At 46.2% G+C, this 17,417-nt stretch overlaps 2 protein-coding genes across 5 annotated transcripts in view; one reads left to right on the forward strand and one right to left on the reverse strand.

The window, feature by feature from the left end:
- LOC123764777 (protogenin) overlaps positions 1-17,417 on the reverse strand; it is a 250,529-nt gene that overhangs the window by 190,330 nt on the left and 42,782 nt on the right. The gene's annotated exons all lie outside the window — the stretch shown is intronic.
- Positions 10,208-14,046, forward strand: LOC123764667 (ribosome-binding protein 1-like). The gene is made up of 2 exons (XM_069302707.1): positions 10,208-10,308; positions 13,587-14,046. Exons 1-2 carry the CDS (start codon positions 10,208-10,210, stop codon positions 14,044-14,046), a joined length of 561 nt encoding a protein of 186 aa, XP_069158808.1.

The following is a 17,417-nucleotide window of genomic DNA, read 5'->3' on the forward strand; positions in this document are numbered from 1 at the left end:
ATAAGTGATTCATTAAAGATCCATGGTGTGTGTGTGTGTGTGTGTGTGTGTGTGTGTGTGTGTGTGTGTGTGTGTGTGTGTGTGTGTGTGTGTGTGTGTGTGTGTGTGCGTGTGTGTGTAATCTTTGCCAAACCAAAACAAGAGAGAGGGAGTGAAGCGTACCATTACCTTCTGGTCTAACGACCAGGGGGACCATGTTTCAATGCATCTTTAGTATACTTTAGTATAACACTCATCTTACTGGAGCAGCAACAACTTGGGACTGAAGTATAACTCGTTAAGATGATACATGTCGGCGGGGGTGACACAGGAGCACCCCCGAGACACATACAAGACACACACACACATGCTCAAGGTAACGCTGAGAAGTGCGCACCCCCAAGATGTTAGCCACAACTCCCTCAAGACACTATATATATCTCACCTTCCTTTCAACACGTGTGGGTATGGTGAGTGAGCCATGATGTTTACCTCAAGAGAAATGATCTCTTCGTGTAAAGTAGTGAGTAATGTAATCTCTCTCTCTCTCTCTCTCTCTCTTTCCCTGCCTTTCTCTTGTTACATCTCTGCGCCTGGTGGCAATGCTGTTATTGGGTAATAGCATCATAGCACTTGTTCGTATTATATTATTACTCCTTCTGTTCGAATCGCTGTTCGGAATTACTGCAGCAAGTGTACAGTCTACTAGACCCCTGTTCCTGTTCTTCGGTATTAATTATCAAGCTGTTCGGTACTTGCCATAGAGGTTCCTGTTGATAATGCGAAGTTCCTCGCTAGTTCCTCCTGATGGGAGAACTGAAACATCCACAGTGGGATTCGATCTGTTACCGTGGGATCACGGTCTCCCACCGTGGGATCCCGGGCTCCACCGTGGGATCCCGGCCTCCACCGTGGGATCCCAGGCTCCACCGTGGGATCCCGGCCTCCACCGTGGGATCCCGGCCTCCACCGTGGGATCCCGGCTCCCACCGTGGGATCCCGGCTCCCACCGTGGGATCCCGGCCTGCACCGTGGGATCCTGACCTCAGGATGCCCCCCGTGGTGGTTTCCAATGAAGTCTATATTAATAAAGACCTCCATCACTCCATCGAGGTCTTTATTAATAACAAAAATAATCTTATTAACAACATTGGTCAGTTAAGAACCACTTCAAAGAAAATGAGAATTCTTAAGTCTCGCCTATTCACAAAATGATGACTCAGTCTTGATTTGCCACTTCTTAACCTATCTATATAACCTTTCGAGGGCCAGTGCATAGAAAACGTCTATATTACGGTACTTTAAATTGTATTAACACGTCGCATTTTTAACGGATTGGTCGGGTTCCGTCCAAAAAGGCGTCATATTAAGTGGGAGGACAGGTTGGCCTTGTCACAAGTGAGCTAGTGACAGGAGGCCAGGAATGATCTCATCAGATCCACACAATCACTTGCGAAACCGGTACATCTTTCAACAATCATGGCGGCTTTGTTTACCATTATTACGCAGTTTGTGAGCGCCGAAGCACTATACGAGGTTGTTTATAACAATAACCTTGGGTTGTGACGCTTCAAATATCTTAAAACTTTGTAAACAAACCGGCCATAATTGTTGAGAGATGTATGGGTTTCGTAAATGGGTGCGTAAATGCTTGATGATTCCTGGCTCTGGACCTGAGTCAATGTATATATACACCAACGCCATACTGATCTATATGCAGGCGATGAGTCACAATAACGTGGCTGAAGAATGTTGACCAGACCACACACTAGACGGTGAAGGGACGACGACGATTCGGTCCTTCCTGGACCATTCTCAAGTCGATTGTGTCTCACAATCGACTTGAGAATGGTCTCCATACTGATCTAGGAACATAAACATTAGGGGAGCACTACAGAAGGAATAATAACACAATCCAATCAGATTTCGTACTATTAATTCGCCTTCAATCTCATATACCTATCTTATCTACATTTGAAACCTCTTCACCTAACTTAATAATGCTACCCGGCTCACACAATTCATCCACAAAACCCTATCTCCAAACCAGTACTTCCCGCCAGCCCTAGAAAAGACGAGATATCTCCAGCTTCTGTGCACAGTTGGGAGATCTGACCAATTTAGACGGGTTCAGGACCCCTGTTTACACCCCCCTACTCCATGTTTATACCCCAAAACCCCCCTGGAAAACCTCTATTATATCTCCCCCTTCCCCTTTGTTGTGTTAAGAACTCTGTGTATAGTTTCGTTAACAACCGGCCTGTAATTAATGACAGTTATAAAAAAGAAGATTCTCCAAGTCAAGCAATGTTTCTTGCCTCATTGCTTCATATAACTAATGGAGAGGCAGGATGGTGGCAGCGTAGTTAATTAATTTCTTCCCTGTGTTTAACATGGGGGTGGAGGCCTGGTCGAGGACCGGGCCGCGGGGACACTAAAGCCCCGAAATCATCTCAAGATAACCAAGATAGCATTTCCTTGGAATGGTACCTTTTGGTTCCGGGTGTAATCATCAGCTTTACTGTTGACCAGACCACACACTAGAGGGTGAAGGGACGACGGCGTTTCGGTCTGTCCTGGACCATTCTCAAGTCGATTGTGGAATGGTCCAGGATGGACTGAAACGTCGTCGTCGTCCCTTCACCTTCTAGTGTGTGGTCTGGTCAATATACTGTAGCCACGTTATTGTGACTCATCGCCTTCATCAGCTTTATCTTTATCAAATTTTGTTACAAAGTGTTACCAAGAGCGACCAGTAGGAAGTGTTACTCAGTATAAGTATTACTCACTATAATCTTCTTTACAATAATACTAATGTACAATCGCACCGTATAGTGTTACAATGAATTAGTGCTACACTAACTCACTCTAACAACACTCTTAATCACACTAACGAAACTGTATCATTCAGAAACTCCGTAGGAGCCGTGATGAGGGATCGAACCTGTGTAACGGGTGTTCCCAGGCACACGCCTCTAGCAAGCAGACCACGTCATGATATAAGGATTGGAACATAGGTTCTCCCATAGCAACATTGTATGAGGTTGACTCCTGTTCCGGCTTCAGTAGAAGCCTCAGCAAACCTTCGTAGGTTCAGTAGAACTCCAGGTTGTAGTCCTGACACCCTGTCGTGGTGTAGGAACACCCACCGCATAGGTTCCAACTCTTCATCACTGCTCTTACGGATTTTCTCATATGACTTATGAGTGTGTTGAAGAGGTGTAATGCAAGGATTTTTCTCAAGGATCTGGGTTCCAAGGTCATCGAAACAACAAGAGACCCTAGAGCAGCTAGCTTCCTTTTCTAGCGCGTCTGTGTGGCCATTCAGAGAGGAAATGCCCACTATATCCTCGGTTCCTGCCCCGGCGTTACAGGAACTAGAAGAAATTTACAGCCTCTAGGAAACAAATTTCCTTTTGTTTCCACTTAAATGACTGTTACAAAATGTGAATATTATGTATCTATGTAACCATGAATAATAAAGTTTTTCTCTGAATGTTCTTTATTCCCTTTTTCGAGGTTATAAGTTCCCCACCATTGCACCAGTGGTGGTACGCCTTATATATATATATATATATATATATATATATATATATATATATATATATATATATATACTGAAAACACCGTTTTCTTTGTAGTTAATTTTGGTGTTATTTTCAGATTTTGTTTATTTTCTGGGTCGTGTAGCACAGTGGCCTGCGTCCTCGACTCACAATCGAGGGCGCTGAATTGTATTTTCTATTAAAGCATGTTTCCTTTCATCTGATGCTCCTGTTCATGTTTTAGTAAAATAGGTGCCCGGGAGTTAGGCAACTGTTGTGGGGGGGGGGGAGCAGCGGGGGGGGGGGGGGGGAGGCAATACAGTTGACCTTCAGGGGAAATTGATAGGCCCAACTACGGGCTTTCAGTCCCCGACAACGGGATTTATCACTTGTTTGGTCCCCACTTTTAACGACTATGAAGTCAAAATCTCAACTTTCCAGTGACCAAAACCCGTTTCGTACCCGTACTTCGTGAAGCACAAAAATGAAACTAAAATTAAGAGAACTTAGCTAAGCTGACAGGCCAAGGAAATATAATCTTCCAATCACAGACAAGAGAAGAAACAGAGGAGACATGATCCTTACATACGAAGTACTGAATAAAATAATTTTGCCTGATAAGGATTGCCACTTTAAAAAAAAAAATGGAAAATTGAATTCTTCAGCAGTGGAAGCTGGTAATCGACTTAGATATATTTAAGAAAGATATATAGACTTATATTTATATTAAGATTCTGATATACTTATAAAAATATAGTTGCAGGCGATGAGTCACAATAACGTGGCTAAAGTAAGTTGACCAGACCACACACTAGAAGGTGAAGGGACGACGACGTTTCGGTCCGTCCTGGACCATTCTCAAGTTGATTATGAATGATCAACTTGAGAATGGTCCAGGACAAGACCGAATCGTCGTCGTCCCTTCACCTTCTAGTGTGTGGTCTGATCAAAAATATAGTTATATATTTATTAATATCTGGAAACCAGCAGGAAAGATAAACAGGTGAAACACACCAAAACAGAGCACATACCATACCCTGAACCAGGTACAAAATGGCAGTAGGCGGAGCTTAAAGAGCAAAGACCTCACTTCCCCGTACTCACTGATATGCAACTGACAGCAAAATACATAATTTAAACGCGCGGTTTGGCCCGCGTGGAAGATAGAACACCATGAGACAACTCCATAATCCTCCCCCACACACTCCTCACTATCCCCCCACCACCAATATTTCCCCTGCACCGTGTCAAAGAGTGATAAGTTGTCGGGCAGGGATATTCCTGCTTTGGCCCGTGGCCCGCCGCCCTGGCCTGGCCTGGCCTGGCCGTTCTCTTACGCAAGTCAGCGAGGCTGTTCATTCTCAGTGGTAGTCTGATCCCAATTGTAACTGCATTGCTTCAGATCATGTTACAGTAGTCTACGACGTGATGGAACACTGAATTGTATTACGTAGTGTTACAGTAATCTATGTGGGGGGGGGGGGGGGTGAAACTGTATTGTGTTAGATAATCTTCCAGTAATCTATGAGGGGTTGAAACTGTATTGTGTTAATCTTCCAGTAATCTATGAGGGAGCTGAAACTACATTGTGTTAATCTTCCAGTAATCTATGAGGGGGCTGAAACTACATTGTGTTAATCTTCCAGTAATCTATGAGGGGGCTGAAACTACATTGTGTTAATCTTCCAGTAATCTATGAGGGGGCTGAAACTACATTGTGTTAATCTTCCAGTAATCTATGAGGGGGCTGAAACTACATTGTGTTAATCTTCCAGTAATCTATGAGGGGGCTGAAACTACATTGTGTTAATCTTCCAGTAATCTATGAGGGGGCTGAAACTGCATTGTGTTAGATAATCTTCCAGTACTCTTTCTGAACAGTGAAGCTATTCCAGTGAAGCAATCGTTGCTTGAGGTGTCACATGAATGACAAACACGATCGTGTCGAGGCAGCGCACTGTGCCTCTTAGCAATTAACTGACTTAAAAGTGAAGGCGACAGGTGGTTGTGTCGTTTAGTGTAAATGCGAATAACAAATAATAAAATTCACATAAAACGTGAGTCGTTGACGTTTATTGCCCGTAAAATAAGGGTTTATTATTTAACAATATTACAGTGCAACTTGTCATCTGGATGATGATGTAGACATGTCTTCATCATGTCTCGTAAGACATGATGAAGACATGATTTCATTATGTCTCGTAAGACATGTAAAAATCAGACACGAAGCCTCAAGTGCTTACACGATTTAATATGTGTTCAGACTACATACTGACCACATGTATACGAGTGCAAGAAAATGCAATGTACTTTAGATCTTGAAATAACTAAGAAATGCCCTGGGAGAAAAGCCTAAAACTTGCAGCATTTAATGCAATGTTTGCAAGGCTGGTGCAATAATCGAACTATGCAATGTCTTGTTGTTGTGCCACTTAGACTTGGCTATAGGCAAATATTTATTTATGTCTTTATTTATAAGAAGGTACAGTGAGTTTGTAGACGAGGAGTCACAATAACGTGGCTGAAATATGTTGACCAAACCACACACTAGAAAGTGACGGGACGACGACGTTTCGGTCCGTCCTGGACCATTCTCAAGTCGATTGTGACTTGAGAATCGACACAATCGACTTGAGAATGGTCCAGGACGGACCGGAACGTCGTCGTCCCTTCACTTTCTAGTGTGTGGTCTGGTCAAAATACATTTGGTTTGTATGAGTACATTGGGGTGCTTATATTATTGCAAAGCCACTATAACACGCTATGGTAAGGTATCTATCAGGAGAAAGCGCTAAGCCAGTATGACTATGGAACACTTTTAAGGGATGTGGGGACCGAGTGAATGAACAGTGCCCAACCATTTCGACTGTCGGAGATCGATTCTACAAGACGCTGTAGAAATTAAAGCATGTAAATTGTATGTTGAAGCAGACTGTAGTTTCTTGAGCTGTATAAGACTTTAAACTCACTGTCCTGTGTGGCAGTGAATATGAGCAGCATCCTCACTGTCCTGTGTGGCAGTGAATATGAGCAGCATCCTCACTGTTCTGTGTGGCAGTGAATATGAGCTCCATCCTCACTGTTCTGTGTGGCAGTGAATATGAGCTCCATCCTCACTGATCTGTGTGGCAGTGAATATGAGCAGCATCCTCACTGTCCTGTGTGGCAGTAAATATGAGCTCCATCCTCACTGTTCTGTGTGGCAGTGAATATGAGCAGCATCCTCACTGTCCTGTGTGGCAGTGAATATGAGCTCCATCCTCACTGTCCTGTGTGGCAGACATTTTGTGATTTGGGTAGTTCAAGACGGTGGGGGGGGGGGGGATACATTATTCACGACTAACTACCCAATGACCATCCCCCCTCCTAACAATACTAGAACATCACATAATTAGAAAATAATCTATTGTAGGCTTTGATTAATATTGTATTTTAATTACTGCTGTTTCAACACACATTTACTACTAATCAATGGTGGATTATTTGACCTGCAATTGCATTTGCAATCGTCCGAGTTGATACCATTTTGGCTATTTGAGTGCTCTCTTAGTTGTGCCTCCTGGGAGGGAATTAGGTTCAGCTCTTGGGTCCCGCCTCTCACCCATCAATCAACTGGTTGACAGGTATTCGCATCCTTCAGGCTGTGCAACACAAAAGTTGAAAGCATTGTATTCCCCACTTCATTGTATTGAAGCATTGTATTCACTTCAAAGCATTGTATTCGGTTCCCACTCGTAGCTGGTGGAACTGGTGTCTTCTCCCATGTCCAACCACTTGGGCTGGACGGTAGAGCGATGGTCTCACTTCATGCAGGTCGGCGTTCAATCCCCGACCGTCTAAGGGGTTATAGGCACCATTCCTTCCCCTCCTCCTCCGTCCCATCCCTAATCCTGACCCTCCTTCCAAGTGCTATATAGGCGTGGTGGCTTGGCGCTTTCTACTGATAATTCCCTCCCTCCCTAAACCCCTCCCCCCCCCTTCTCCCCCATCAACTTGACCAATAACAACCATCGGTGCTCGGTGTCGCCCAACCACCACTTACCTGGAAGGAAAAAAAATATATATTACTACAACAGTAAAACATTATATGCCTATGACTGACAGCTACTGTTTCATATATATATATATATATATATATATATATATATATATATATATATATATATATATATATATTTACATTTCGGTAACAGTCTTGTACATATATTATTGACTATAAAAGTCTCAATGATACGAGCACGAATCCTCTCTATTTCTCATGTTCTTCGCCTGAGAAAAAAGTTGAACACTAAAACTCTCTCTCCCAGTTCATGTAATAGTGTAATTATGGTCCGAGATGTGTCTCGCTGATCCTGTCAACATTGTCATCGACAGAGGACCGCTGGATACAATTTAGGTGATGAATATACAGCCGAGAGTGAGGTGGTTGCGTTACATCAGGTCCACCATAGCCTGATCCAGCCTGGCCATAGGGTGGCTGGATCAGTTTGCTGGCTGTTGCGCTTCGTCTGCAAGATGGTTAGAATGTAACTATCCTTAGCTAGCTAACACTTATGTAGATACATCTAATATCTTCTTCCCCTCCCTCCCCCCTCCCTCAAGTTCAAACGTCATAGGGGGGTGTTTTAAACACTAAGACACTGTACGTACAGAGTCAATATTTACTAAAACACCTGTCTCACAACATGTGAAGCTTTGCTTCTCACTATACACGACTATCACTACACACACACACACACACACTTTGGCTCTTTGGTCCCCGCCTCTCAACCGTTAATCAACTGATTGACGGTTGAGAGGCGGGACCAAAGAGCCAAAGCTCAACCCCCGCAACCACAACTAGGTGAGTACATACACACACACACACACACACACACACTTTCCAAGTGTTATATAGGCATACAGACTTGGTGCTTTCTCCTTATAAACACCTTTACAGATTAAAGGACATCTGGCCCCCCTCAAGTGCTTTCAAATGGTTCTATAATTAGGTAAGACATTCGCCTCATGCAGAGGTGCAAGATGATCTTCTTCCTTATACTCGTGAGAAGCAGTCAACCCATCTTAGTGGTGGTTAACAGCACGTGACGGGGGATGGGGAAGCTCAAACAATACAATCAGAAATACATTCCACAGACCGTCAAATACAACAACATCCCGTATAATCAACACTGTGGTCTAAACTGCCTCTCCTATCAAGGAATTTTTGTATTTTTTTATTTCCAATTTGGTCAAACTGCCTTAAATGGGGCAGCAGGAGCAACTGCCTCTCACCAAAGGAGTAACTTGCTTGGAGTAACTTGTGAATATCCAGGCACACTTACCGCCCCCTGGCTAAAGCGTTTGGGCAATGACTGAAACCGTCAAATTGGACTTCTAATGCTCGGTATTTTTTTGATGCTCGGTATATTTCTAATGCTCGGTATTTTACTAATGCTCGGTATATTTCTAATGCTCGGTATTTTACTAATGCTCGGTATATTTCTAATGCTCGGTATTTTACTAATGCTCGGTATTTTACTAATGCTCGGTATTTAACTAATGCTCGCTATTTTACTAATGCTCGGAATTAGTAAAAGAGAGAGAGAGACACTCGCGGGGGGACATGTTTACCGCGTAGAAAATATTTCTTCTCGTCCAAATAAACGCGTCGAGGCATCACTCTCTCACGATGCAACCCGTCCTCCTCGTAGAACGTCATATTTTGACGTATAACTTACCTAAGACCAAAGATCTTTGTACTAGAAAAGAGGGGTAGAAGTAGTTCGCGAAATATACCGTCCAGGGAGCCGGTCGGCCAAGCGGACAGCACGCTGGACTTGTGATCCTGTGGTCCTGGGTTCGATTCCGGGCGCCGACGAGAAACAATGGGCAGAGTTTCTTTCACCCTATGCCCCTGTTACCTAGCAGTACAATAGGTACCTGGGTGTCAGCTGTCACGGGCTGCTTCCTGGGGGTGGAGGCCTGGTCGAGGACCGGGCCGCGGGGACACTAAAGCCCCGAAATCATCTCAAGATAACCTCCCGTTTTCTGTTTTAGGTCCTCAGGTCCGGTAAGATAAGGGGGCACTTTAGTACGCCAGTTTCTGGACGTTGGGGGCACCTCAGGAGGACGGGGCTAATGCATATCTCACGATGATATTACAACGCCAGTGTCTTATTTGCCGCGGCGGCGGCGGGTAGAGAAGACGGGGCTCACCATAGCCCGTGCTACTTGGAACTTCTTGTTCCAGGTAGCGAATCTTTAACAATAGGTAGCGGGTACAAAGATATTTATTGCGTTGATCTGTTGATATTATCCCATCCTGTAGCGTTGATCTGTAGGTATTATCCAGCGCCTCTTTAATATTAAGATAAATAAATAAGGTCAGTTGAAGTGTAAAATGACCATGAAAGGTCGTCCCTCTTATTAGGCAAAATATTTAAGATTAATATCGTGACATTAAGGTCTTTAAATAAGGTCTTTATCGTGTATAAAGACCGGCATTCAATACCGACCTTACAAATATCCATTTCAAGCATCAGAATCTACTACTCTGGAAGAGTGAATGACTCAGGATTCAGGCTGCACTCATAATCCCAGACATCAATCAGATTTCTCTGACATTCACAACTGCCTCTCACCTACCATCAGTGTCGTTCACACGTCCAGCAAACTGCTGTTCGACTAAGTTCCACATCGTCATGCTTGAAGCCAAAATTGTCTATCGCCACATTTCGCTTCGTAAAACTCAAGATATAATTACGTTATTGAAGAGTCTTGGTGTGGTATTTGAGGTCATAAGGTACGCTACGTTCTCTGGTGCAAGAACTTAGCAAGATGGTTAACCAGTGGTTCTCAGGACCAAGAACCAGTGGTTCTTAAGAGTGTACAACCGCTCGTCAAGCCTCATTCTCAGACGCTACCCCAGCAGACACAACCCAGCAGACGCTACCCCAGGAGACACAACCCAGCAGACGCTACCCAAGCAGACACAACCCAGCAGACACAACCCAGCAGACACAACCCAGCAGACGCTACCCCAGCAGACACAACCCAGCAGACACAACCCAGCAGACACAACCCAGCAGACACAACCCAGCAGACACAACCCAGCAGACGCTACCCCAGCAGACACAACCCAGCAGAAAATAAGAATTCAGACAACCACAAAAAAGACCTATACTGACCAATTTTGTATCCACTCTTGACTCATTCCTACATAGGTCTAACCTGCGCTTGATATAATACAGCGATACCATATCTGTTATCTTAGTAATTTGTCCCCATAAACATGCCTGTTTCTAAACCAGTATTTACCCAGGTCTATCCTCTGTTTAAACTTAATCAATTTATATCAATTGTTTAGAGTAAAATTATTACGCTAAATGGTAATAGCATATAGTGATTTAACGCTTATTCTGAGTACGGAGAATCAATCTCCATCAAATTAGGATTGTTTACGTTCGTATGTATCTGGTTAGATATTCACCAATGACAATTAAACTCAAGTCAACTCGTGGGAAAAACGTAAAGCAGCCGCAGATCTTAAGTCGAGTTGATAGTGAATTGCGCTCGTGAACGTATCATGTGAAATCGTGTTTTCTCTACAACACCTGAATAACGAGTTGAATGTGGCCACATTCAGACAGTCAGGACGCACGTGGCCCACATTCAGACCACATTCAGGACGCACGTGGCCACATTCAGACCACAGTCAGATGTAAGTGTATTTAGATTAGCCTTAAGTACATTATAGGTGTAAGTGTATTTAGACAGCGTTAAGTACATTAGAGGTGTAATTGTACTTGGATATTCGCGTTAACTGCGCCGAAAGGCCATCAGAGCCACCAAAAGGTCAGAGGTCAGAGATCCCACCAAGGAACACAGCACCCATGTACAAGCATCTCACGTTCACGCTGCTTCCCCCCTGTCATGAGGCGCAGCATGACAACATAGCGTGAAGCTGTACGTCGGTACAGGCATATGTGACAACATAGCCTGAAGCTGTACGTCGGTTCAGTCATATGTGACAACATAGCCTGAAGCTGTACGTCGGTTCAGTCATATGTGACAACATAGCGTGAAGCTGTACGTCGGTTCAGTCATATATGACAACATAGCCTGAAGCTGTACATCGGTTCAGTCATATACGACAACATAGCCTGAAGCTGTACATCGGTTCAGTCATATATGACAACATAGCCTGAAGCTGTACATCGGTTCAGTCATATATGACAACATAGCCTGAAGCTGTACATCGGTTCAGTCATATATGACAACATACCCTGAAGCTGTACATCGGTTCAGTCATATACGACAACATAGCCTGAAGCTGTACATCGGTTCAGTCATATATGACAACATAGCCTGAAGCTGTACATCGGTTCAGTCATATATGACAACATATGACTGTTGTCAATCTACGTGTCTAAAATGCCTCGTCCAGCAAGAATAATCCTACTTATATATTACCTTACGAAAGCCGAATGAAAAACACCCCTAATACATACATTCCCAAGTGTGTGTTGTTTTAATTAACGAATAAATTAAGAGAAATGCGATTATAAATTGTAGAGTGCTAAATTATTTCCATAAATTAAGTAATTTTTTTCCCTTGGCAGTCATGAATGTGGTAAAGCGCAATTAATCCCTCACACACACACAGGATCCTGTGCTATATTTTGCATTAAATTGCAAACTTTTACTCAGAACCAATAAAGATGTTTGGGGTTAAATGGTCTTTTTTTCAAAATACACGAAAAATCTATAACTTGCCATTGTAAAAGTCAAGATTCCGTAAGTGGAATGCAAAATATAACACCAAATTTTGCACGGGTGAAGTGTGAATCCACAGCATCGCTTGCCAACACCGGGACCAAGATTCATCCCGCAATCATCCAAGATTTCGTAATGTGTCCGCTTACGAAACCTGTGCATCATTTTCGATCATAGCGGTTGATATAGTTTGCATATTTTAAGTAGTTTATGATCCGCCTCGAAGTGTTATACGTGGTAGTTTATAACAACAACAACACCATTGAGTTGTGAACGGTGCTTCAGGCGCTTTTCAACTGTATAATATATATTCTAACCGGTTATGATCGAGGAAAGATGCACAGGTTTCGTAAACGAACACCGTATATATGATTCATGAGTCCCCGGCACCGAATGGCAGACGGTAATGTTCGGTCTCAAACTGGTTCGTCTATCACTATTGTCTTCTGTTTCCCTGTCTGCCCTTGTAGTGCTTGGCTCTAAGATACGCTGTTCGTGGCACGTGGTGGTTATCTTGAGATGATTTCGGGGCTTTTAGTGTCCCCGCGGCCCGGTCCTCGACCAGGCCTCCACCCCCAGGAAGCAGCCCGTGACAGCTGGCTAACACCCAGGTACCTATTTTACTGCTAGGTAACAGGGGCATAGGGTGAACGAAACTCTGCCCATTGTTTCTCGCCGGCGCCTGGGATAGAACCCAGTGGTGGTTCAGCTTGCCATATTATACGGTTCATTACGTTCAATACATGACACGAACCGGTTCACCTTGCCATAGCTGAACACACATATCTTGTAGGTAACGACTGAATTCACAGCTATTTCAGCTCGCCTTGTTTAGGAGCAGGATCCGTCAAGTCAATCCGTCAAATTCAATCTCCCTCACCACCATCACCACTATCACCCCCCTACCCTACCCCCCCCCCCAACCACACACAACACTCACAGCTAATCAGCGTGACGCCTGCATATTAACAAGGGTATCAGAGTGCTTTCGGAAGACAAAGTCTCCACGGTAATTTAACCCCGCCCCCCCATTGCAATTGTGGCAGTGGGCTACACTCCCCTGTAACACACACACACACACACACACACACACACACACACACACACACACACACACACACACACACACACACACACACACACATCCTTTTGGCGGCAGGTGTTGTAATGGCATAACTGAAAGCGGCTGCTGTTGTACAGTTGATGTAAGACTAGGTAAGGTAGGGAAGGTTAGGTTAGGTTAGATTAGATTACGGTAGGTTAGGGGCAGGTTAGGGTAAGTTAGACACACTATTGACACAACAGTGGAGATGGGGGAGTTTGTAGAAGCGTGACTCTTGTCAAGCCTTCATCAAAGTGTGGTCAAGCCAAGTGTGGTCAAGCCAAGTGTGGTCAAGCCAAGTGTGGTCAAGCCAAGTGTGGCCAGGCCAAGTGTGGTCAAGCCAAGTGTGGCCAGGCCAAGTGTGGTCAAGCCAAGTGTGGTCAAGCCAAGTGTGGTCAAGCCAAGTGTGGTCAAGCCAAGTGTGGTCAAGCCAAGTGTGGTCAAGCCAAGTGTGGTCAAGCCAAGTGTGGTCAAGCCAAGTGTGGCCAGGCCAAGTGTGGTCAAGCCAAGTGTGGCCAGGCCAAGTGTGGTCAAGCCAAGTGTGGTCAAGCCAAGTGTGGCCAGGCCAAGTGTGGTCAAGCCAAGTGTGGCCAGGCCAAGTGTGGTCAAGCCAAGTGTGGTCAAGCCAAGTGTGGCCAGGCCAAGTGTGGTCAAGCCAAGTGAAGTGACTTTACATTTCTGGCTTAATATACTCTTTTTTTTTATTTCCATGATTCAGCGCCAGTTTCAAGTCCTATATAAAATTCCCCCAAAGATTTAATAACAAGGACTTTGATATTTTATACACGAAGTCACTGTCCTTTATATACGAAGTCACTGTCCTTTATACACGAAGTCACTGTCCTTTATACACGAAGTCACTGTCCTTTATATACGAAGTCACTGTCCTTTATATACGAAGTCACTGTCCTTTATATACGAAGTCACTGTCCTTTATATACGAAGTCACTGTCCTTTATATACGAAGTCACTGTCCTATCACGCGCTTACTTTACTCTCTTATTCCATTATCCGAATGACACAATTGGTTAAGGATATTGCTTTCCCTGGGGTCAATATGACCAACGCTGTGAGGGGGTGGTGTATTGACCCCTATATTGTGGTAACACCATCAACAAATCCCTTCCTCGTCCCAGGTTGGATCTGAACCGGTTTTCCTTCTCTGCCTTTGTTAGCTCGACTCTCGCAGGGTCGTAGTTTGCATTTAAAAAATCCAGGACCCCTGGTATTCTTGTTTATAGATAATATGCTTTTACATAATCCCAACTGTAATCTCCAGCGGAGCTTTACCACCCAATTCCCGATTTCGACATCATTGATGTCGAAATTGGTCTCATATTGAGTCGAGGCTGCGCTGTATTGTCCTTTTTTTTGCCAGCACGAGGTCCAGGATACAGTAACGAGGTCCAGGATGCAGTAACGAGGTTCAGGATACTGTAACGAGGTTCAGGATACTGTAACGAGGTCCAGGATACAATACCGAGGTCCAGGATACAGTAACGAGGTCCAGGATACAGTACCGAGATCCAGGATACAGTACCGAGGTCCAGGATACAGTACCGAGGTCCAGGATACAGTACCGAGGTCCAGGATACAGTAACGAGATCCAGGATACAGTAATTCCTGATAGGTGTATTAATACAAGTCGGAGCAGGTAGCAGTTATCGACACCTCTACAGAAATTTCTCTGATAATTAATTTTAGGTTCTTGAGTTCCAATCAATTATTCAATACTTGAAGTCTCCAACAATGCTTTTTTTATCGTTTCGGCCCAGATAAGTCTGTCTCCCGTTCCTTGAAGGTCTGAGGGCCTGAAGTTCTTTTCTGGAGTTGAAAGTTACTTTCCCTTCATCTTGTACTGTATCTGAGGTCGTCTTACTTGAACTCCTACTCCTCATAACCTTACATTTGTCAAGCTTAAAGTCTAGTAGCCATTTCTCAGACTATCTTTGGAGATTGCGTAATTCATCTTGAAAGGTCCTGCAATCTTCCTCAGTTCTGATTCGTCTCATTAGCTTAGCATCGTCAACAAACATGGATCACAATGAGTCTAATTTCTCTCTTAGATCGTTTGCATAAACTGTATTAAGAATCGGATGGGCCCTAATCCCTACCCTTCAGGTACTCCACTCGTGGCTTTAGCACTTTAGCACTCCCACTTTAGCACTTTCCCTGATACACCAGTCTGTTTTTGGAATCGACATGAGATTGGCATGTGAGGAACAATGTCAAAAACTTTCTGACAATCCAGGAAAATGCAATCTGTCCCAGTCCTCTCTATGCTGTTTGATTGTTGTCATCTTGTCTTGCTTGACGTTGGTTAAACAAGATTTTTTTTCTTTGCTGAATCTTTGCTGTGGGTTCAGCAAAGAAAAGGCTTTCCACCACCGCCCACGGGATGGGTATGGGGTCCACCACCGCCCATGGGATGGGTATGGGGTCCACCACCGCCCACGGGATGGGTATGAGGGTCCACCACCGCCCACGGGATGGGTATGGGGTCCACCACCGCCCACGGGATGGGTATGGGGTCCCCCACCGCCCATGGGATGGGTATGGGGTCCACCACCGCCCACGGGATGGGTATGAGGGTCCACCACCGCCCACGGGATGGGTATGGGGTCCATCACCGCCCACGGGATGGGTATGAGGGTCCACCACCGCCCACGGGATGGGTATGGGGTCCACCACCGCCCACGGGATGGGTATGGGGTCCACCACCGCCCACGGGATGGGTATGGGGTCCACCACCGCCCACGGGATGGGTATGGGGTCCACCACCGCCCACGGGATGGGTATGGGGTCCACCACCGCCCACGGGATGGGTATGGGGTCCACCACCGCCCACGGGATGGGTATGGGGTCCACCACCGCCCACGGGATGGGTATGGGGTCGACCACCACCCACGGGATGGGTATGAGGTCCACCACCGCCCACGTGATGGGTATGGGGTCCACCACCGCCCACGGGATAGATATGGGGTCCACCACCGCCCACGGGATGGGTATGGGGTCCACCACCGCCCATGGGATGGGTATGGGGTCCACCACCGCCCACGGGATGGGTATGGGGTCCACTACCGCCCACGGGATGGGTATGAGGTCCACCACCGCCCACGTGATAGGTATGGGGTCCACTACCGCCCACGGGATGGGTATGGGGTCCACCACCGCCCATGGGATGGGTATGGGGTCCACCACCGCCCACGGGATGGGTATGGTGTCCACCACCGCCCACGGGATGGGTATGGGGTCCACCACCGCCCACGGGATGAGTATGAGGGTTCACCAACGCCCACGGGATGGGTATGAGGGTCCACCACCGCCCACGGGATGGGTATGAGGTCCAGCACCGCCCACGGGATGGGTATGAGGGTCCAACACCGCCCACGGGATGGGTATGGGGTCCACCACCACCCACGAGATGGGTATGGGGTCCACCACCACCCACGGGATGGGTATGGGGTCCACCACCGCCCACGGGATGGGTATGAGGGTCCACCACCGACCACGGGATGGGTATGGGGTCCACCACCGCCCACGGGATGGGTATGAGGGTCCACCACCGCCCACGGGATGGGTATGAGGGTCCACCACCGCCCACGGGATGGGTATGAGGGTCCACCACCGCCCACGGGATGGGTATGAGGGTCCATCACCGCCCACAGGATGGGTATGAGGGTCCACCACCGCCCACGGGATGGGTATGAGGTCCACCACCGACCACGGGATGGGTATGGGGTCCACCACCGCCCACGGGATGGGTATGAGGTCCAGCACCGCCCACGGGATGGGTATGAGGGTCCACCACCGCCCACGGGATGGGTATGGGGTCCACCACCACCCACGGGATGGGTATGAGGTCCACCACCGCCCACGTGATGGGTATGGGGTCCACCACCGCCCACGGGATAGATATGGGGTCCACCACCGCCCACGGGATGGGTATGAGGGTCCACCACCACCCACGGGATGGGTATGGGGTCCACCACCGCCCACGGAATGGGTATGGGGTCCACCACCACCCACGGGAT

This window comes from Procambarus clarkii, chromosome 48 (assembly GCF_040958095.1).
Source record: "Procambarus clarkii isolate CNS0578487 chromosome 48, FALCON_Pclarkii_2.0, whole genome shotgun sequence".
NCBI classification, from domain to species: domain Eukaryota; kingdom Metazoa; phylum Arthropoda; class Malacostraca; order Decapoda; family Cambaridae; genus Procambarus; species Procambarus clarkii.